The sequence below is a fragment of the Vespa crabro genome, chromosome 10, assembly GCF_910589235.1.
Source record: "Vespa crabro chromosome 10, iyVesCrab1.2, whole genome shotgun sequence".
NCBI classification, from domain to species: Eukaryota; Metazoa; Arthropoda; class Insecta; order Hymenoptera; family Vespidae; genus Vespa; species Vespa crabro.
In genome coordinates, this window is record NC_060964.1 from 4,533,733 (window position 1) to 4,556,349 (window position 22,617).

A 22,617-nucleotide genomic window follows, 5' to 3' on the forward strand; every position below is an offset into this window, starting at 1 on the left:
TCGTTTGCTGGTAGATGTCTTAAATAATACATTCGCGCATAGTTTGAAATTTCTGGTCGTAAAAAGACTATGTTTTCGTTGATAGGAATTTTCAAATTAAAAGACACGTGTAGATCTTACTTTTTTAAATCATGTTCACGAGTATCTAGATTCAAACTATTCGAAAATTCAAGAGATTTAAGTATGAACGTAGATTTAAATATGAACATTAATTTAAGTATAAACGTTAATTTAACTATGAACGTAGATTTAAGTATGAGAACATTATATTGGAAGAAAGTGCTCGGAAGAAAATAACAAAGAAGGATAGCTTCGACTCGTTCGAACACATCAGGATCCTTTCTTCATCCCTCGCACGTTCATGACGTGAGGAGACTAATCCTTCTCGAGATAGGGCGTACGATTTCGGTACGACGAAATGTGTTAGCGGCTAAAGAAGAGCAAGAGAGAAAAGTAAAGTTTTCTTCACTCGCTAGAGAACATTTTAGTAGGCGATCGAGATGCTTCGAGAGAGGATAGAATTTTGACGCTCCACCTTTCCAATCGTCTTGTCCTTTTATCACGTGACACTATAGAGAAAATGAAAACGTGAAGACGAAGAAAGGCAAAGTAAAAAAAGAAACTTCGAAAGATAAGAAAATAGCGAAATTAAAGAATCTTACATTGTAATATGATACCAAAGAAAAAAAATCTTGAATTTGTATTAGTTTATTGTAGTATATTTAATAAGTATATGCCGTACGAATGCGATTTAACGAGTATTGAAAATGGGTCGCAAAATTCATTTCTTCATTCGAATGATCTTATTTGACTTTACTTGCGTTAAATACTTTTCAATGTTCCTTACGATATAGATATTTAAGTTATTTAAGTTATTTATATAATAAAACATTTCCCTTCTTGACCTCTTTTTCATCATCTTTCTCGAACAAATTAAACCTTTAATTATGTATATTATGAAACTTTAACAATTAAACGAGTGAGAAATCCACTTATCGTCATATCTATTTCATTTTCTTTTCGTACCATTAAAACGAACGAATCGAACTATGACCGAGAAGAGATTGAGATAATATGAAAAAGGCGAAATTGAAGAGAAAAGCTAAAGGAACGAGAAATTCATCTTTTTCTTTCGTTTATTCCATTCTCGTTCATTGAAAATTTTCGAACGTGTAAGGAATTTTCTCGAATTCGACGTCTGGCATAAGAAAGTTCAAGAATAGTATGCTGTGCAGGTCGTTCGCTGAAAAAAATTCACAAGTTGCGCTTCATGCAATGGGCTTGTAAAAAATTCGAAAAAGGTTAAAACTCACGCGTAATACATTCTTATTGTCAATAGAAAGGGATATATCGCAAATTTTCGCGAATCTCGTAAAGATACGATTATCTGATTTTGATTAAATAGAGACCATTGATGATCTTAATAATTTACAAAAGTTCAATGGATCCTTTGAAAAAATATAAATTATGAATGTATTACCCTTGTTACAAAGATTATCTAATTAATCAAAAGGTTTCTAAATGTAATTTGCCTATAAATCTATTCATCAAATTTCATCGATTAGTCTGAGCTATTTATAAATCCTCAACATTAGCAATTAATAGACAAAAAATTAATTATTATTAATTGTTTATCTATAGTTTTAATATAATGTGAAAAAGTAATTACTTCTTTTGGATATTTTGTAGTTATAATTATGAGAAAGATTACTCTTCGAGGTAAAATGTTCGAAAAATATTCTTGGTAAATATTGTCATTACCGTACCAACAGGAGGAATCGCGAGAAAGTTGAAAAATTAATCTCTTCGAAAAACACCCCGGAGCATTGCAAGCCAAGTTTCATCCGGATCGTTGGTTTATTGGATCGTTGCCGTTATCGTCCTCGTTCTCCCTATGTCTATGCATTCTCGATAATAAAAGTACCTCTTCGTTACAAGATATTATTATCGTGAGAACGGGTATAAAGAGGAAAGTAAATGCAGCGAAAGAAAAAATGTTTAATGTTTGGCGACGAATGAAGGAACTTAACTAATGCAATATTTGATTGGACCATACACGTGCTATGTCTAAACATATATTTATCCTGATCTGCACTTGTATGTATATACGCAGCATACAACTGTATACATATATACAAACACCTAACTCTGTTTTAGCATGAATGATCGTACGTTTACGCAGACTCGCGTAAATTTCACAATTATGATTTATCTCTCTCTCTCTCTCTCTCTCTCTCTCTCTCTCTCTCCCTCTCTCTCGATATTTCTCGTGTATTATATCTTAGCGTGAAGTAGAATAATATTATTTGTCGCTTAAAATATCAATAACACATTATCGTCGACCGTGAAAAATAAAATTACGTTTTGGCAATGCAGATTTTATATATCAAAGGATAAAGAATCAGATCACATTAGATACGATTGTAGAAAGAAGTGAATAAGTCGTCTACAAAAATCGCAGCCAGACTAGGTTGCATTTTTCAACCACAGTAAGGACTCGTATCCTCGCCACGTAGAAACACATTTGTATACACATGTGATACATTAAATATGTATTTTCAGAGAAACTTGGTGAGTATGGTGGGTAGAGAGGATGGAGATATTGAGAAGAGGCGATGAAAAGAAACAGAGAAAGAAAGAGAGAAAAGTAAGAAAGCAGCGCCTTGCAAAACTGATTCGGGATTCAAAGGAGCGATCGTCGAAAAAGAAGAAAATCTTGGCAACCAAACAGAACGTTGTCTATATTGTAAGAAGTAACCGTGTACGAAGAGGACTCCTCCGTAAAATGAAACACGAAGATCTATGGTAAACCCCGCGTCGTTCGTTTCTCTTACCACCTATTTCGTCTTCTCTTTCGAATGATCCGCAATAAAATGCCTCTTTGAATCTTCTTTTGATCCTCTTTTAACTTGCATTTCTCGAATAATTGATGCATTAATGAGCATTATCCCGCTATGATGAATAATTTATACAGAAATATTCCACAGACCTTCGTTGGATAATCGGCCGTCGTTTGATAAGAGATATCGCGCTAATGATTACTTTTATTGTTAGTTTCGTTAGTGTACTTCGCGCATAAGACATTATAACGTGTATCTCGCAAAATCGATAGCATACAAAAGATAAATAATAAAATTTAAAATAGAGAAAAGAGAACGAAATGGTCCCTTTAATCCAAATGGCTCGAGCCAGCGATGTTAAGTGGATGGCATCAGGTGGGCCAACACGAGGAGTACTATTCTCCATCCTTTCCTCGCACCTCTCAGAGATCCTCGCATCTCTCAGCGATCCTCGGCCGACTGCTCTTGGCTAAGAGACTGTGAATAATTATCAGGGCTAAAGCATCAAGCAGAATGCCCGGTTCCGCCCTCCGACACCCCTTTACAAGCACTTATTATCACGGACGTACTATCTAAACCGACATACCTGAAAAAAGAGTTTTCAGTCAAAGTCCTCGCTTTTTCCCTTGACCTGCATCTACGATTACGAAACACACGCGACGCTCATCTCTACAAACTTTATCTTCTCTGCGGGCACACTTGTATACTTCACTACTCTACTGTCTCACTTTATTCTCCTCTTGTGTGTGTTTTTTTTTTCACCTCGACTAACGAATATTTTCTTTTTATCTCGCTAAGCTTAATCGATGAACGTTTTTCGTAAATTTTTCTTTTTCTTTTTTACTTTATATTTTTCATTCTTGATCCTATACGAGAAATCGTACTATCGATCGTTTTATAAAATTATCATCGTGATAAACATTCATTCGTTATAACTTTTGATAAAAATGAAAGTTTTCAATTCTATTTGAAATTCTACACGAATCATGATTCACGAATCATCGATTGAACCAACAAATTGGCTGAATACTATCTAATAATATTGCATACTCAATTTATCTACTATAACCAATAGTAGATAAATTGTTTATCTACTAAACATAAAATCGTTTAAGTATAAACATTTTAATATTAAAATAATGTGTAATAAAGATGGTTCCTATAATAGTTATTTTTACTTGCTTTGTTTTTATTCTAAATTATTAATATGTATATTATCCTAATGCGTTATGATACATAAACTCGAAAATATAATTAATGAAAGAGATACTCGAGATTAAAAAAGAAAAAGACGGGTGTAATGAATTACCTATATGAAATATAGAGTAGAGAGAACATTTGAAATTTTGATGTAGGGAAATAATTTTGAATATTAAGTTCTAATGAGTAGAACAAATTTTCAAGCACTAATCATACGCCCGGCTGCTATAATCAAGAAATTTACAACAAATTGGATCGATAAATTGGGTTCATTTTCAATCCAATTCTTTCGATATTATGAATAGTGATAAAGTTACTGCAACTCGGAAAGACGATATTTCTGGTATATCACCATTTTTCATGTAATCGCTTCGATTCTGCCGAATAATAGGTGAACGAACGATTCTACTGTGAATGTAAATATTTGATCATACCTTCTTGTTGTTTCGTTCAAAACGACGTGAAATATTTTATGATGACAATCGTCAAATCAAATTCATCCGTACATACTCACCGAATAATACTAATCGAGAAATGCCATTATTCTGGTTCATATGCAAATTTGAAAACAAAGCCAAAAAAAAATCGCAGATAACAATATTTTCCTATTGACTTTTGTTTAAACATCTATTCGAAGAAAATAATAATGAAGAGATTTATGCCATTATGATGACGTTTCCTCAAGAGAAAAACTTTTAGCGATGATAAAATATTTATATTCGAAAATAATATATACGAGATATTACACGATACGTTAATATCCTCGGAATATGTAAACGACGAAGAAAGTAAAAAAAATAAAGGGACGATTATTTATCATGCGAGAGAATTAATAGAACCTCTGGCAATATCTGCAAAAGATAGGAAGAACATCAACGTCTCGTAATTTTTACATATACTATACAGGCTTATTCGAACGTTTTTTTAAAATAAAATTATTTTTTCTGGATAAGGGATTTATGAGATTATTTAAAAATTACAATGAAAGATATTAATTACGTCCATAATAAAAAATACACAATAAGCTTTTTTTTCTAAATATTAATAAAAAGCAAACGTGTGCATTTTGTAGATTTCATGATATTAAAAATATATCAATATATATTCTGTTAAAATAATTGCATTTGTTTAAAGAATTATGAAATTGTTATTATAATATTGATATCGTAAAAACAAACATTTTGTTGCAATTTTAAAAATATTTCGATAAACGTAATTCATTCTAGAATTATTTGATTTTAATGACATTCGTAGGATCCATATAGATGAGATCTATAAAATGTATACATTTGTTCCTCATAAAAGAACTTGATAAAAATATATTTAATATTGTTATAATTAATCAAAAGTTTTTGAAATGTAATCTACCTATAAATCTTTTTCCCAATTCTAAATTTGTAAAATAATTTTTACATATTTATTAACAAATTCAAAGCTTTCCAATTAATCGAGAACCATAGATATATTTAAATTGAAATAACATCGAAATATTTTCTCTGTGTAAATAAATCGAAGCTTTTTAAATATCATATTGTTAAAGCTTAATTCGGAGACAGAATGTGATCAAATGTTTAATCAAAACGTGTAGAGATATCAAACTGTAAAGGAAGGATCATGGCCCTGAGTGGACAATTCACAGGATTTACAGGGAATGCATTCGAATCGCCGTCGTTCTCCGGCTTCAAGTTAGTTGATGGCGTCCAAGCAGAGACAATAGAAGCCACGACAGTACGGCACCATTATCCACCTCTCGCGCCTATGACAACCCCATGAATTATGCAGCGTAATGTAGACGGATATGCCAGCCCACTGGTGCGCGTTCCAAGTGCGTGCGTTGTTCCATTATCATTCCAAGACACACGATTTAACTACGTTCTCTCATAGATTTATGTTTGTTTATCGGATCCTTGTTCCTACCTTCGTCTCGATATCTCAATATCTTAAGAAAGGCAAATAGGTTTATATGCGTAATGTAAGATTTTTCTTTACCCTTGTATTAAGAAATAAATACTAATGGAATAGAATGGTTTTCGATCGCTCAAAAGATTACAAATACGATCAAATGAATGAAACTATGAGAAGCGTGTAACAGAATGAATACGAATTACATTTCTATTAAGCCATGATGAATAGCTATTGTATTCTTTATTACGTGTACATAGAATGATATTTATTAATCATCCGTTTATTAATAACAGAAGTGAACTATGCTTTACAAAGTAACTACCTAATTAAAAACTAATTAAAGTTATGAACTATCTATCTTGATAGTCAAAATCGATAATTATGTCAACTCGTCGATGTACGTACATTGAGAAACCGTCGACACAAAATTGCCATTCATTAGCATACGCATGTATTTAAAATATACCTAGTAAATCCACTGGTACTATCAGTTCCGCTTGACATAGAATATTAACATTAAATATTTTTAAAAATTCTAAATACGTTCTCGTGTACTAATATTTGTAATAGCTTATTTCTATGTATAGCTTTTCCCGCTTTATCAGAGATAGAAAATCATACGCACGGACATATAAATTGAAACATATTAAATGCGTTATATGGTACCGTGATCGCGAATTAAAGCGTACGCGATGAAATTTTTCATTACAATTCAATTCATTCGATGTAACATTGACATCGTTTTAGTAACAAGTAACTTTGACGAGAAACGTTTACGTTTGCCATTCAGAGAGTCAATCTTGTAAACACGCAGATAAATATTTTATCTTTCGTTTGGGTTTCTTTCAGTAATTAATGATATTTGCGTTATCTGCTTGAACGAACACGAAAAAAGTTTCGTTACTCTATTATCAAAAAATTGTGTTAGATATACCACGTGCTGTTTTCAAATAAAAGATTACGAGATCTTAAGTAGTTTATTTATTCAATGTAATAGTTTCTCAACTACTTTATTAAAAAAAAAAAAAAAAAAAAAGAAGAAGAAAAAAAAAGACATGTGAAATATAAGGATCCCTTGATTTGAATTCCAGCCTGTTCATGACCTGCTTTCTTGAACGCCTATAAGTTGCTTTATAAAATAAGAATTACGGAAGAAACTCGCGAACATTAACTTTCTTAAAGGTGAAACGTTAAACGGCTCTAACAACAAAACCTGCTTTGCTTGCTACGACTTACTTCCATTTACTTCGATCGAAACTTTTTCTCCGTTTAAGCATGGTACTTCGGACTGCAAAGTGTCATTCGAGCGAGCGGTTATGCTGTTAGTACGTATTACTCTGTAATCGTTAACTTATAGAGGTGAACAAAAAGGAACATTCCGTTCTTGAAATTCTAAGAAGTTGTAAAAGTGCACCGATAAAACGTTTAAATGTTGCGGCAAAGAAGATTGCATCGTTCAAAGACGCACAATCTGGAAAGAAGGTGTGTCTCGTAACGGTTGTACGATTCGAAAAACAAACGACAACGATGGCTTTGCCACTGAGAAAATTTTTTTTGCAATCTTCGTTAAATAAAGAAGAAAGAAAAATAAGAAGGGAGAAGCGAAATAGGAGAAAGTAGCGTGCATTCCTTACTTCTTTCGTACAAAAGTTTATTTTATCTTTCTTTGTCGTCATTGTCTAACATACATATCTCCCCTCTTCTTTTCTTCTCTTTTCTCTTTCCTTTATGTCTACAACTACTTCAACCGGTCCCGTTTCTTCTTTTCTACATGATTCAGTTTCTTCACTTCGCGTCATTCGTATCCTGCGAAGGCAGACACGTGCCTCATGGAAAAGTACGATAGACACGATTGCGGCTCTGAAAAGATTATGCGGAAAGCGATGAAATGGAATTGGAAGAAATGCGTCTTTACTTTAAAATGCCGAGTTCGGCATTCCTCCGGAAAAAGTTTTTCGTAGATCCGAGCTCGTTGCTATCTTACGAAAGGGAACGTGTCTTTTTTATCATTTTTGAAAAGTTTCCGCAAAATGGTATTATTGAATTTCTTTTGAATGCATATTGGAGAATAAATTTATTAGATCGAACTAGATCGTTTATGAGGAATATTCGATTACATGTAATTATATCCTTTATTATCATTTACTACTGGCTTGTTCGACGACGTCATCGAAACCGTCGAAAGCGGAAGAAAGAAATGGTGGAAACGAGTTCAGATAAGAAGTTAGTTTGTAAAGACGCCAACGAGATCGTATGTTTCCTTCAAGAAGCAAAACTACGGTCGATAAGTAACGAGCCATGAAGCGCGATTAAAACTTTGAAATGGTTTCTTTGGAAGGACAAGTCCGCATTTCAACATCGACACCGGCTTACTCAACTGTATTGGTTGAAACGCGTTTTCCACTTGTCTGAATCATTCTCGTGAATAACCAACCGCTTGGCACTATGAATTTAAGAAAAAAAAAAAATGATAAGATTAAAGAACAAAAAAAAAAATAAATCAAAAGAAATATCTTAGTAGATATTTATAGAATATCTTGTAGACTACTTGAGAAAAACGAAATTATCGATACTAATTGTAAGTATGCTCTAGCAGACGCTTCACATACCAACGTGGGTTAATTAAGTGGCCGCCTCGAGCGATGTCTTATGTTACTCGAAGGTGTTCCTTTCCGTTCGTGACTCTTTCTCGATGTAATCAGATAGCTCTAGCGTACGTTTCGACGGTACCGTTAAAGCCGGTAGATCGATATCAAGAAGAACCATAGAAAAGGAAAAAACAAGTGTTAATTGTTACAGAACATGCTCCGATAAAGAACGACAGATAAAAATATCGAGTTGTTTTCGTAAACGAAACCGAGTATGACATGACTACCGTGCGTAACTCAAAAATTAGTGTAACCTCACTCTCATTTTATCCACTCGTCTGTCGGATAAAGATCACTGGTATGCGCACTCGTTCCCCTTGCGTTTCACGTTTCGATAATGGACCGTATAAGATAACGCGAGAAAAAGGTGATGTCGGAAAAATTGTGACAGTTCACGCCATTTCTCACTCTTTCGGCCGAGTATAATTTCGTTAAAAATATAAACTATATGTACAACGAAAGTATCAACAAGGATGTAGTGTTATCTCGTTTCTTGCAAAATTCTTGCTGAACAGAATTTTTTTCAGATATATTTCAAATTCTTTCGGCAGATAACTTTTGGAAGAACGTATATAAAATCACGCTAAAGGTATGTCATAATTTTATATAAACAATATGAAAAATGTTGGCAGTTAACAGGTATAGGTAGATATGTAAGTATGTAAAGGTGCACTGGCGTAACCATAGTTAGAATGTCGAGGAGTAATGTTCAAAGTGACCACGTAAGTGCCTCGCATATCGCCCTATCGTATACTCTAAGTCGTTATCATTCCGTGCTTTACGATCGTTTTCTATGGTATCGCGAATACACGCTACAAATTGCACGTAGTTCCTATTTCATAACTCGTGGACCTACCAACGCTTAACGATACTCGAAGTCGCATCTAATGACTAACTTATCGAAATTTCGAATAATCATTATAGTAGTCGTCGCGTCGTTATTTTACATTTCTCCGTAGATATCATTTCGAATTTTTATGATCCTTTGAAAGCTCAATAGGTTGTTTTAAAAATATTTTCCCTTTTAATTCGCATGATTACAATTATTTAGAGATCTTTCCAATAACATCCTTTATTAATTCATGTTATATAAAATACTAGTAAATTAATAGTAACTTTAATTAAATTTAAAAGTTAATCATTCAAATGCATTTAGATGACAAGAATATCGGGATCCGTAATCGTTGGTAACGCGGCAACATTGACACGTTATTATTTTTATGAGCTGTCGTTCCTCTGGGAAAAGAAATTTCTCGACTCCTCTTTTATCCCTTTGCTGTCTCGCATCCTCGCATTTGACATTGACATATCGTTCACACTACCTATGACTGACGAGCTTTCACTATTGGCCGATGCCATTCTCGCGTTTCTCGTCTTACCCAATTTCCCCTAGGAGACCATGACCTATCGAGTCTCCGACCACTATCATCCTGGATCCCATCGACTTTTTCTTAGCCCCCATGGAAGTACCGCCTAACCGTTTCTTATCTAATCCGATAAGACCTCAGGATATAACTGCTGGTACGCGTAAAATCATTGATACTATCTAACAGAACTATGTTATTATTGAAATACGCAATTTTTCTTTTTATAACATATGACAAATATATTTGATTTTATAAACAAGAAAATTTTTATTCTAAATAACATTATATAAGAAATATCTCCAAATAGTATCGTATTGAACATATATACATACACACACACACACACACACACACACACACACACACACACACACACACACACACACACACATATATATAAATATATATATATATATATATATATATGCTTTACTATTCGGCTATTTAACAGAATTTCTGTTCTATAAATGTTTCATTAAAATTAATGCCATTTATACTGTTGTATTAATCGCATTATTGTATTTACTCTATTATTAATAGAACATGCTAAGCTCGTAATTATGATTAATGATAATAGTAATAATGATGATGATAATACGAATATGTATCATTAATATTTCTATAAAATTAACGAATTTCGTTGGTTGTAATTATTTATTCATATCAAGATTACTATATGATCATGTTATGATGAAAATTGTCTAACGGTATCATAATTTATGTTTAGCTTTGTATAATTAAAAAAAGAAAAAGAAAAAATTAAAAAAGAGTAGCTAAATTTTACCACGGAAAGATCTGCTGATATTTTTTAATAGATATATAATCGCAAAGTTTCGTTCGGTGATTTCCTGACAATAAGGCAGAACGCGAAGTAACAGATGGAGACAAAAGATTGAAAAACAGAAAGGAGGAGACACGACCCGAAGGAAGAACGATGGATTACCAGAGTTTGATACGATCACGTATAAACCAGTGTCAAATAAAGACGTTAAAGTTTATTTGATTATTCCAACTTCCCCTTCTGTCAAAAATCATATAAATAGATCGCTATATAAGTAAATATAAGTATTTGTGCGCATGTGCTCTTGTTCAGAAAGAAATATATTTTTAATTTTTTGAGAGAACGCTAAAGAAATTTTCAATAATAAAATAAGATAAAATGGAAATTAACTCGATACAGGAAGAAACAATTTTGTATAATTTTTGTTTTCTTTTTTAACGAATTTGATCCAATCTTCGAACTAGGGTCAGAAAGAAAGAAAGAAAGAGAAATACAATAGAGGATAAGAAAGGAGCGAAAAAAGGATTCCCGCTCACTTAACGGTAAATTTGTTAAGTCGGCCGATAACTTTTACGGAAAGTAGGGAGATTACTCGAGCAAGTTAGTAAATTAATCCACCCTTAACAAACCATGGATCCCTCTATTACTTTCCATTCTCCCTCGGCATCTTTCTCTTTGCAACGAGGGCGAATGAGGCAACGAAACACGGAGGCGTATTTTAGACGACTCGAGCTCGAAATTGCTTAAAGAGAGAAATCTCCAAATACGCAAGGCATGGTCGTTAGTCGGCTGACATGAATTTGCGAACTTCTAATAATTGTTTCACTTAACTTTGCATACCAAAAATGAGCCTCCCTACAACACGAAGAGTAACTTCAAGAATGGACTATAGTTCGCTCTAATGTTTTGAAAGTTTCTTAGGTAAAATGTAAAGGAAAATACCTTTGCATTTCGATTAGATCGCTTTTATTTATTTTTTATTTTGGATTATTTATTTACTTATTTACTTCATCAATCTATAGAATATTATACAAATACAATGATTTGATTTTTTTTCTTTTGTTATCATCTGTTGCGAAGTAAATAAAATTTTTTCAATAATTTCTTTCAAAGTGGTGAAAAATCTAGGATATATGTACCATAAAATATGTGGGTAAGCACTTGTCTATTTTCTCTCTTCGTTTTATCGTGATTACAGTTCGTTTGGTATAGGTTTGTGTCCACTTATTTCGAGAAAGTCAGACAACTCTAAGACACAACCCAATGGTGGAAACAATCGAATACGAGGACGAGACTAAACGGAGTGGGCTCTTACCTCCGAGTAAACTCCGATTCCACTAGGTCGCTTGAGGAAGATCGAGTTGGTGGTTCTCACCGTTTATCTCACTTCCTATCCTAGTCCTTTCCTCTTGTCTCCTGCTTCTTTCCTGATATCTTTCTTTTTTCCACCATAGTGAGAATCGACGATAGAAAATAACTCGAAAATAAATCGTTCGGTACGAAACAATACCGGAAGCCGGAATTGCCTGTTTCACTAAAATTCAATCAAAAGTCGGTAAACTCTTGATAGAAAATTCTAAGTAAATCAATAATATTTAAATTCGACGATATGATATTTATGTACATATGCTAGATAAAATTGTCATTTCCTAACGATGATTCATTTCTGGAACATTGAATGATTCTGCAAAAGTTCAAATTAGTATTTAGATTTGTATCCATTTCCATATAGACTTGACTTTTACGAATCTTTTTTAATCTTTACGGTTAAGATCCATTACGATGGTAAAAGAGAAACAAAAATAGAAACAGACAGACGCAATTTTTTTGCTATCTAATAGCTTTCTTCTTACGCCAGTTACAATGTTACGATGTTATTTGAAGGTCACAAGTGAAGTCACAAGTGAAGTCACAAGATCGGAAGAGCTTACGAGTCCCTCGATGCCGATAAAATGGTTGCGCGACATCTAACAACAAACTCCAAAGTATTTCTTCGAACTATTATTTCCTATGCTTTGAATTCTTCGAGCGAAAACGTGTAAACTAGGAGAAATGCAGAAAACATTTTAATACTCGCTTTTTGTCGAATGCGATAACAATGGAAGGCATTGAAAATTGAAAGAAAGTGCTCAAGACGGAAAAACACTAAAGTTTTGTAGTCCTTCGTCTCTTTATATATTCAATGGGACAAAGGCAAGCATCGCAATATGAAAAACGAGATGAACGACAAGGACGAAAATGTAAAAGTCTATTGAGGTAAATAAACAAAAATGAGTTTCTACATCGGACAAAATAAATCCTATTGAAGACAACTGCTTCGCATAATTTAAGTACGACTACGAATAGCATTGGGATACGCAGCAACAATTTCGTAGACAGGGTAAGAAGAGAAGGGAGGGAAGCAGACAGACAGAGAGAGAGAGAGAGAGAGAGAGAGAGAGAGAGAGACCCTTTACTAGGATCTTCTCCTCGAACTCCCTAGTCGGTGACAGTTATAGGACGTCTCGTTTGTAACTGTCGGCACGACAGAATCGAGCACGAATCCCCGAGATGCATTCTGTGAAAACTAGAAGAAGAGAGAGAAGAAGGGAAGGTAAGTTCTGACGAAGAAGGGAAGGTAAGGTCTGACGAAGAAGAGAAGGAGATGGAGATTCGAGACGACATCCAGTCGGGATACATCGAAAAATATTGGATTCGACGTGTCTAGAATAAAACGGGAAAGAGGATAGAGAGAAAATGACTAAAAAAAATAAAAAAAAAAAATAAAAAATAAAAAAATAAAAAAAAAAGAAAAAGAATGAATGAATACAAAGAATCACGCAAATTGATATCTGATTTCTAGTTTCAATGGATATTAAATAATTCATTCCAAGAATGGCTTACGACTTTTCGTAATTCCGCGGTGTGAGATCCTTTTCTCTTTCTTCTTGCGTTAAATTAGAAAAATATTGCAAAGGTAGGAAATATACTAACGTAATTTTTCTGGGAGGAAATTAAGGAATGGTACACCCGTTAAAAGAGGGTGGCGCAGTATGAGAAGCAGTCGTCTCGAGTGAATGAGAGGTCGCGAGGAAAAGATTGCACCAGAGTGGAAGTGGGATGGAAAGTCGGGGAGTAGCTCGAAAGATGGGAGAACGATGTAGTGAGGTGAGGGTGTGCTCGGGTAGTTCGAAGAAGAAGTCGGTCTGCAGGAAGGAAACTGCGGCGAATCGGTTCGTTAAACCTTCCACCGAGAAAGAAAAGTCAACGAGCTCGATACGATTCTGAAGATCCTCTCGCGGCTTCTCGCCCGCGTGTGCCTTGATATATTTTCTTGCCTATTCTTTAGCATATACAAGAAAAACTTTTCATATATTCTACGTTCGAAATGGGAATCCCGAGTTTTACCAAAAATTTGTGTACGACAAAATCGAAAAAATGAAACTCTATGAAAATCGCATAAATTCAAAGTATAATTAAGAATAAATATAAGAATTTTACTTTAGATAATTCATAAATAGTAATTATTTTTCTTAATTTCTTAGTTAAAGTTTCTTATAATTCCTATAATTCCAAAGATAATATATAACATTATTTTCATCATTATTATTTATTCGAATTCTAATAGATTTCGAAAATCTATAAATATTGCTTTCAATTCTACTTTAAAATATAAAAACCAATGATTGATGGATATTGTCCTTTTTAAAATCGAAAAGCTACGTTTCTCTTTTCTCGTCAACGTGATATAGTTGTTTCGTTGACCGATAGGTCATACGACCATTTCACCACGATTTAACGAATCATAAACACTCGTAGCGCTACAGAGAGCAAATAATTCGATTATTTGTCACATTAGTATTCATGTAACGCAACTGCAAGTGGTGCGAATCTCAATAAAATCCCTAATAACATATAACGGACGTCGATAATCGTCGCGTTTCGAGGATACATTTATTATCGCGTCGAGCCACCGCTACTGGTTCACCATACCTCCGGTCAAGTTTCATGTATATTCCTCCGATTGTATTTTCTCTGGCTATTAACTAGTTTAGCTCTTATTACGTGTTAATAATTAATGAAAACTATTTTTGACCACTCAGAAAAATCCTTTTGTTGAGATAGAAAAAGTGAAAGAAAGGAAATGAACTCATCGTATTTAAAAGATGAATTGAATAAATAAGGAAAGGGCATTTAATTTAAAGTGCTAATTGTTATCCATATTAAACGAAATTCTTTCCAATTATACATATCGTCTTCTAAAAGAAGATATGAATAAAAGGAAGAACGATAAAAGTTAATAAATAACAAATATAATAAAAAATGAAAAATTCTACATATAGGACAAGAGGCCAGTTAAGGAAAATACTAATGCCAATGTGCAAGATGGTCTCTAAGTAACAAGGAACGTGGCCCGAAGAAGAAGAGAACACACTGGATGACGGAACGTGTCCCAACTTCAATGTTGGTTTCTGACCCTCTTGAGGACTTGCTGGCTACCTCTACCTATACTGTCGCCCTTCAACCCTTCCTCGACTCACCCCTTTAACTTTCGAAACTCTGCGCGAAATTCAGCTATTACAAAGCAACAACCGTCGCTTTCTCTTCTCTCTCTCTCTCTCTCTCTCTTTCTCTCCCTCGACTGTCCCTCCCGTTCCCTTTAATATGTCCACCGTTGCAGGTGCATCTTCCAAAGATGATCATCCTTTCTTCGTCTTGAAGAGTCATAAGTAGTTTTCACGAGCTGCCACGACTAACGTTACCGAGTTTTAACGACATGAAAGACGATGTATTTTGAAAGTTTGCTAGAATGAAGGTACTCGAGATTGAATTTTCGAATACTTTATTGTATCCGCAGAAAATACGGTTAACAGAGATGAAAACTCGTGGATGCTCTTCAATTGCTCTGCTCACAAACTCAACTTGTTGACCTATTAACCTTATACCTGCACATTCGATCGATGTTCCGTTTAAGCTTTATACCATCAATTCTGTCATTATGATATACCTAATTTCGCGAAATAGAAAATACCTTTAAGTTGAAAGTACCTGTTATAAAGTAATAAAAATATTTACTCTTATTTGAAGTGTATGACGACTGTCAACTTTAATCGTAAATAAAGGTTCACAATCCTTTCGTGATTTTTGAATTGTTTTTCGAAGAATAAATATATAAGCAATAATGCTAAAAAACTCTAACGACAACCAACTTTTCAAATGAGATACATCGCAACGAATAAGATATCATCAGGCATATCTTATTTTAGATAAAGAAAGATATCGAATCTGTGTGCTGTTTTAGTCGAAATGAAACAAAATGCTTTATGTATGCATGTATGTGTATATATGTTCTTCTTAAAAGAGAACACTTTGTCATTAGCTTAAACGCTTTATCATTGTCTTTGTAAAGCCATATTAATGAAATTGGAGCTTTTTTTATTTTAGCTTCTTTGGTTCTTTCTTTGCAACTTGACTCGATTTTCTGTCGAAAACGTAATACGTCGAATAAAAAAAAAAAAAATTATGAAACTGTCGAAATATCAGAAGATATTATTTAGTTCTGTACGATTAGAACACGTACGACATAAAAACGTCACTCGTAATAATCATATGTCTTCTTTCATTTCGCACACGATCGCGATAAGTCACGACTTGATGCATCCTGGATTTCGTATAAAACTGACGCTGAACGTATGACGAGTCAAGCGGCAAGATTTACAGAGAAAACGCATTTCGGGCGAACGAATCCGTCTTTCTCGAATCGCAGAAAGGGAAAGAGTATGTGTACGTTTGTGTGAGAGAAAGAGAAAGAGAAAGATGAAGAGAGAGAGAGAGAGAGGAGGGAGAGAGAGAGAGAGAGAGCAGGATTGGTGGGAACTCAAAATGTCTCGCAAGACGATGTTAGCTGATTTTCGTAGTGACGACAGAACTTTCATACGCTTTTCGAAAGAGAAACGGGAGAAGACGTGCGCAAAATCAATGTACGGATAAGTCGAAGAAAATTCAAATCCTGTCAAATTCGATTATAGCTAGCCTACTTTCTCGTCTTCGACAACAGTTCGCCAATCGTGAAAAATATATCTCCATTCGCTTTTTCGTTTTTAACCGAAAATTGGAAAAACGCGAACTTTAAGTAAAATCGCACCGAGTCCTTTTTCATTTCTACCATTGAGAAAAGATTTTTCCTACGTACATACACATTTGTCTGTACGACTATGAGAAATCACGAGATGGATCGATTTAAGCTCGCACCGTTACCTTTTCGTTTCACGTTCTTTTTCGAATGGAGAACGATGAGAATGAACGAGAATGAAGATGCAAAAAACTTTTAATTCACGTATATCAAATATAAAACGTTCACAAATATAATGTCTAAAAATGGTCACACAGTTTGTTACTATCGTCAGAAGATATGTAAAAATAGTGAAATACGGCTATAAAAATTTACGAAAAAAGTTATATAGCATTGTATTAATAATTCGTATAATTATTCGAATCTTATAATAGATCAACAATGAAAACAGTGTAAATCGCATAGTTGTAAAATTTGTAAATAAGATGAAAGAAAGGAGATAAAAACGATGCAAACCTTTCTACCTTTCTATTTCGTCAATCGACAAGGTGGAAAGATAAATAAAGAATGAGAACTCACCTAATTTCTCATCCGAGCTGAAGGAGTTCCCGGCGACGTAGAAAAGAGCTTCGGTTAGTCCAAGGAACAGCACTATACTCCACATGTTCTTTCTGTATTCCTCGTAATCCTCGTCGCGAAAACTAGACGCGGTTAAGCTTTCCCGGATAGAAAAAGCACAAGAAGACGTTGTAAATCCAACTAAAGAGACATCCACTTAAACGACTTAAATGTCAGCTTTCGTCGTCTCGATTCCTCGCTTTCCCGGATAACAGCAATTGCATGACGCACCACGTAAAGAAGACAAACAGTTTCTCCCGAACTTCCTTTGCTCGCGCAAAGATCAACCGATCTCTCTAAGATCATTACTTCGTGAAAGAGAAAAGAGAACGAAGAGTTTTGAATGACGTCACCGTCTTCGTTTGCGCATCGGAAGCATCTTCCCTACTTTTCTGATAGAATTTCCAGCGAAACTCGAAGCGAATTCAAACAAATCGAAATTGCCAACTTTTCTAGATCACCAAACGATGATGCGATTAATGTCAAGAACTTTTTCTATCTGAAGTATATCGTCGATTTCGTTCTATTCGTTCGATTAATTTACCAACGTATTAACGGGGACCATGCGGCAGCTGTGGCTGTCGCTGATGAGGCTTCCCGTTCCTTCTATATCCATTCGCTCGTACATATGTTTTTTGCCTTTAATTAAATACTAATTAAAGCTCTCACACCCTTGACCTTAAGTATACGAGAGAGCTCGAGCACGTATTTCTTCTCCTTTACCACGTTTTATCCAGTTTCCAAGCGATCTAGAACATAAATCTTCCTCGTCTCTTAGCTTCCCTCCTTTCTTTTTTTTTCTTCTTGCTTCCTTACTATCTGCTTTTGCGATCTCTTCTTTTACAGAATAGATAATTTCTTCAATATCTTGATCGTGATTGATGATTAGCACGATCTCAAAGCGTCTCTCTCTTTAACAATTCGATTACGCATTTTAAACAGATCAACGTGATGCATTTTGAATCCACTCGAAGCATCACCCACAAAATTTTCACGTATCTTCGATAATCGTTATCGTTTTATTATTCGATGGACTTTTGTTCGACGAAATTTTTAGACGAATCGTTGGATTAATATGAATTTCTCTCTTTACTTGTGACAAATTCTACGCTTTCCCAAAGTGATACGCCATATTAATATCTGGCAGTATACATACATATATGTGGATATGTGTAAATGAAGGAATAAAACGAAGAAGAAGAGATAGAGATAGATAGAGAGAGAGGGAGGGAGGGAGAGAGAGAGAGAGAGAGAGGGCGACCGGTCAATACGATCTTCGCCTTTAGGCCCGACACCGTGAGGAGTACAGAATGCGACGATATAAAATATCTTCATCGATTTGGGTCATCCCAGTCGATGCACAGAGCTTATCGTTGTCCCGAATAAAAGTGCTCGTGTACGACAGAGAGAAAGAGAGAGAGAAAGAGAGAAAGAGAGAAAGAGAGAGACAGGGAAAAAGTGATGAGTAGCAAAGCGACAACGACGGCACACACGAACGTACGTACATCCACAAACACAGCACATAGGGTTAGAAGAAGGGTCGTGGGGACGGGAAAAGGTCTTCAGTGACTATTTTCGGTTCATGGACGGCCCACTCGAAGCAAACGGTAGGTCAGAAAGTGTCTAGGGTGCTGGTGAACGCACGAGGGAGTCAAGGAAGGGGTTGAAGACCCTCGTGAACAACACTCGCGCGTAATAGCCGCGATATTCGAGGCTCCTTTGGTATCCGAAGAAAGAGTAGGACGTATGAGGGACGCCAGTATGGATGTGTCCTCATCGATCGTTTTCCTCCTACTCTTTTCCTCCTTTTTATATTACCACCTCCGGAAGAATTGAGCTTCGACAAGCTTCGACGAGCTCCTCTGCTAATCCAAATACCGATAATCCATTCTAGAGTCTCGATATTCGTACATTTCAACCCGATCGTTTTCCGTTTTTAAGATCATCCATAAAATCCAAATCCAGGAGATAAATCAACATTTTTCTATTTTCCGTTACCACCGTTCCTTCTTCGTTGTCTTTTTATTCTTCCTAATTACTTAAAAATCAAAAGATAAAAGAAAGGCAAAACTCGTATCTGGTGCGGCACACGTGCGAAGTCGCGAAAGAATTGATCGGTACGGATTATACGGAGAAGTTGTCGATCGAGGCGCCGATTACAGTCAATTTTTTTTCTTTCTCATCCCTTCTTTGACATTGACGAGACAAGATTATTCACACTATACTTTCGAAAGAAAATACTTAAATGGGATAGAAAACGAGAGAGAAACGTGGTTCACAACAACACGAGATCCTCGACCGACGGCGGACGGCACACTGACGGAAAAGACGAGCAAACGGCGCGGCGACGGACGCGCAGCCTGCGAAGCTTCCACAAGAGGTAGAAATGCTGCTAGTGGTGGTGCTGCTAGTGGTGGTGTAGCTGGTGATGGTGGTGGTGATGGTGGCGGTGGTGGCAGCAGTGGTGGTGGAGGTGGTGGAGATAGTGGTGGTGGTGGTGGTGGAGCCGGAGGCGGAGGTGGAAGAGGTGGTTTCCAGAGAACAGTCGGCTCGAAAGGAAGGGAAAGGGGTTGCTTCGTCGTACAAGAGCACCAACTACGTCTGCCTATCTTCTATCTATCTGCTTATGCTACTAGACAGTAGTATAACCTCACAAGCTTCTCTCATTGACTACCGTCCTTAACGAAAAGAATCATGTAACTATTTCATATTTAACTTAAGGACGAATCCTTGGCCACCTTCAACGAGATTTTTCTTTTATATATATATATATATATATATATATATTATCCTATTTTGATCGTATTAAAAAAAAAAAGAAAAACAAAAAATATAAAAAAACTATGAAATCTTTTGAAACTGGGAAATGTTGAAAATTATAAAATATTTCAAATTTTATTGAAGCTCCATTGCAAAAGTTTAAACACAATACATATTTTTATTTAAACGTTGGATGTTCGATAAACTCATTTCGTAAGTTCGTACTAACTAATTAACACGGTCGCTGGCAACTTAGATCGGAAACTGCAATTAACGGAGAAAGGGGATGAAAAGGTGAATGAACGGACTGCGATGGAACGTATCTAGGAGGACAGGTACGAGCAACACAGGCAGTCGTTCTTTATACTGAACGAGCTCTTTAGAAGTAAAGTTTAATGCTATTCCACTTTCAGGTACCATCTGCCTGCCTCGCTATAGATATAAAAAATGAGGAAAAGAAAAAAGAAAGGGAAAGGAAGTGGAAGAGGAAATAAGAAGTACCGAATTAATCGATCTGCTTATTATACTATTGGTGCATTAAACCTTTCCTAAGAAAAAAAAGTATTTTAAAGTAAAAGAAAAATAATGATTAAGCCATCCGAAATGTTTATATATAAAATTCATGCAATTCACTCTTCGAGTTCTTATCGAATTTTATTATTATTTGATTTTAATCTATCAATATATTATAGTTTCATTCAATTCCACTTCACTCAATTACTCAATTTATTCAATTTTTCTAATACACGCGAAAAAGAAAACAAATCGTTTTGAATTAAAAAAAAAAAAAAAACGAATAAAAATGGATGTTGAGTAATTTAGAAACGTGCTTTAAACATTTTAGATTTTTTATATTCGTTAAATGACGACTATCGCCCATCGCGGCGAATGTTTTGAAATGTTTTAGAGATTAGTGAACACGTTGATACCAGTCGGTTTGTGGGATATAGATAACGGTGAGGAAGAGAATCGAAATAGGGTGAGAGACCTCGAGGCAAAAGGCAGACGAGCAAGTGAATGCTTTCTGACTGGTGTCACGGATCATGGTCATCTTGAAAGCTTCTAAAAGGTAGGAATATCTCGGTCGCCCTCTGAAAGCTATCTTTTCGCAAAGGGAATGACTCACTTCATAGTGTGCGTCGAGTATGTTACTATGTTTGTTGAGAATTCCCATCCGTCTTTCCCCTCCCATACCATTGTAACACACCAATAGAATCCAAGAATAGGAGAAAATTGTATACTTGATTTTGTTTACTTTTCGTTTGACAGATCATAAACCTTAAGAAATAATACCTTTGTTTATAACTTTCAAAACTGTATATAAGAAATGATAATTAAAAAAGTTATTCGATTCAGAGATACTTTGAAATTTGTAAAAGGATCTATTCTCTTATCGAATTGACGAAACCTTATCTCTTTTAGCTATGCCGTATCTTTAAAAGGATTTTCGAAAAGACAGCTGATAAATGTTACTAGCAGATTCACGTGTGACTCCGATCACAGTGAATCGTTTAGTCGGATTAAATGGAACTATGCTTTTATATTAGGATCAATTTATGCTAATACAATATGTACAATTATTCTAATATATAAATTTGCAAATGATAATAATATTTAAGAGCTAAAATATAAGAGAAAGTATTTTGTGATAAAACGTATAGATGTATTTGCAAATGCATAATATATGTAAGTATTATCTAATGAAGATACATTCAGTTAAATCAGATAAAAAGAATTGATTAATTATTATCAATCAAGTAACAATCTAAATAACTATTACATATATGTACGTAAGTACAATGTATATACATATTTGTATATAAATACCTTACTTTTCTATTTAAGTAAAAGAAAAAAAAAAAAAGAAAAAGGAAAATAATACTTATAAATAAAGTTGAAAAGTAGTAGGTAGTCGAGCGTGTTGCTCGAAGAATTATAGTCATTGTAAAGGCAAAAGTCGAGTACCGTTTTGCATTCGATCGCATCGTATTGATCAGTAGCATGCTATTACGTTCGAGTTATAGCGAGAGATCGTGGTACGACGACTAAAAGTCACAGTGCTTTTAATCTTTCGAGCTGACCGATCGAGATGCGAGATAGTAGTCGGCACGACGAACGATCGTTCCTTCACGCGACACCGTTTATCGGATTTTTACGAGGAAACGTTCGTTACGTGAACATTTCATGAAAGAAATAGAAATCGTCTCGCATATTGGTTCTCGATTGAAAGATTTTTGCGATACAATTGTTACGTTAACGTTAACTTGATCTACGATAAAAATTTTTGAAAAATGCATTAAGAACATTTATGCATTGATCATATTTATCATTTTCTTTTAATTAAATCTCTTTACTCTCAAACAATTTCATTAATGAAATATTGTATTAATGATTATCTTAAGCAAAGAACAAATATCGAGATAGTACTTTTAATTTTTTCAATATG

General features: G+C 34.7%; 1 protein-coding gene and 1 long non-coding RNA gene across 2 annotated transcripts in view; one reads left to right on the forward strand and one right to left on the reverse strand.

The window, feature by feature from the left end:
- The window catches only part of LOC124427551 (nephrin-like), a 283,707-nt gene extending 263,976 nt beyond the window's left edge, over positions 1-19,731 (reverse strand). The window contains exon 1 of the mRNA XM_046970580.1: positions 17,373-19,731. Coding sequence (XP_046826536.1) covers positions 17,373-17,457 — 85 coding nt within the window. The 5' untranslated portion in view covers positions 17,458-19,731. The remainder of the gene's footprint in view (positions 1-17,372) is intronic.
- Positions 19,732-19,884: 153 nt separating this feature from the next.
- Positions 19,885-20,905, forward strand: LOC124427557. The gene is made up of 3 exons (XR_006942986.1): positions 19,885-20,107; positions 20,428-20,506; positions 20,585-20,905. It is a non-coding gene; the product is annotated as an uncharacterized LOC124427557 (long non-coding RNA).
- The last annotated feature ends 1,712 nt before the right edge of the window (positions 20,906-22,617 follow it).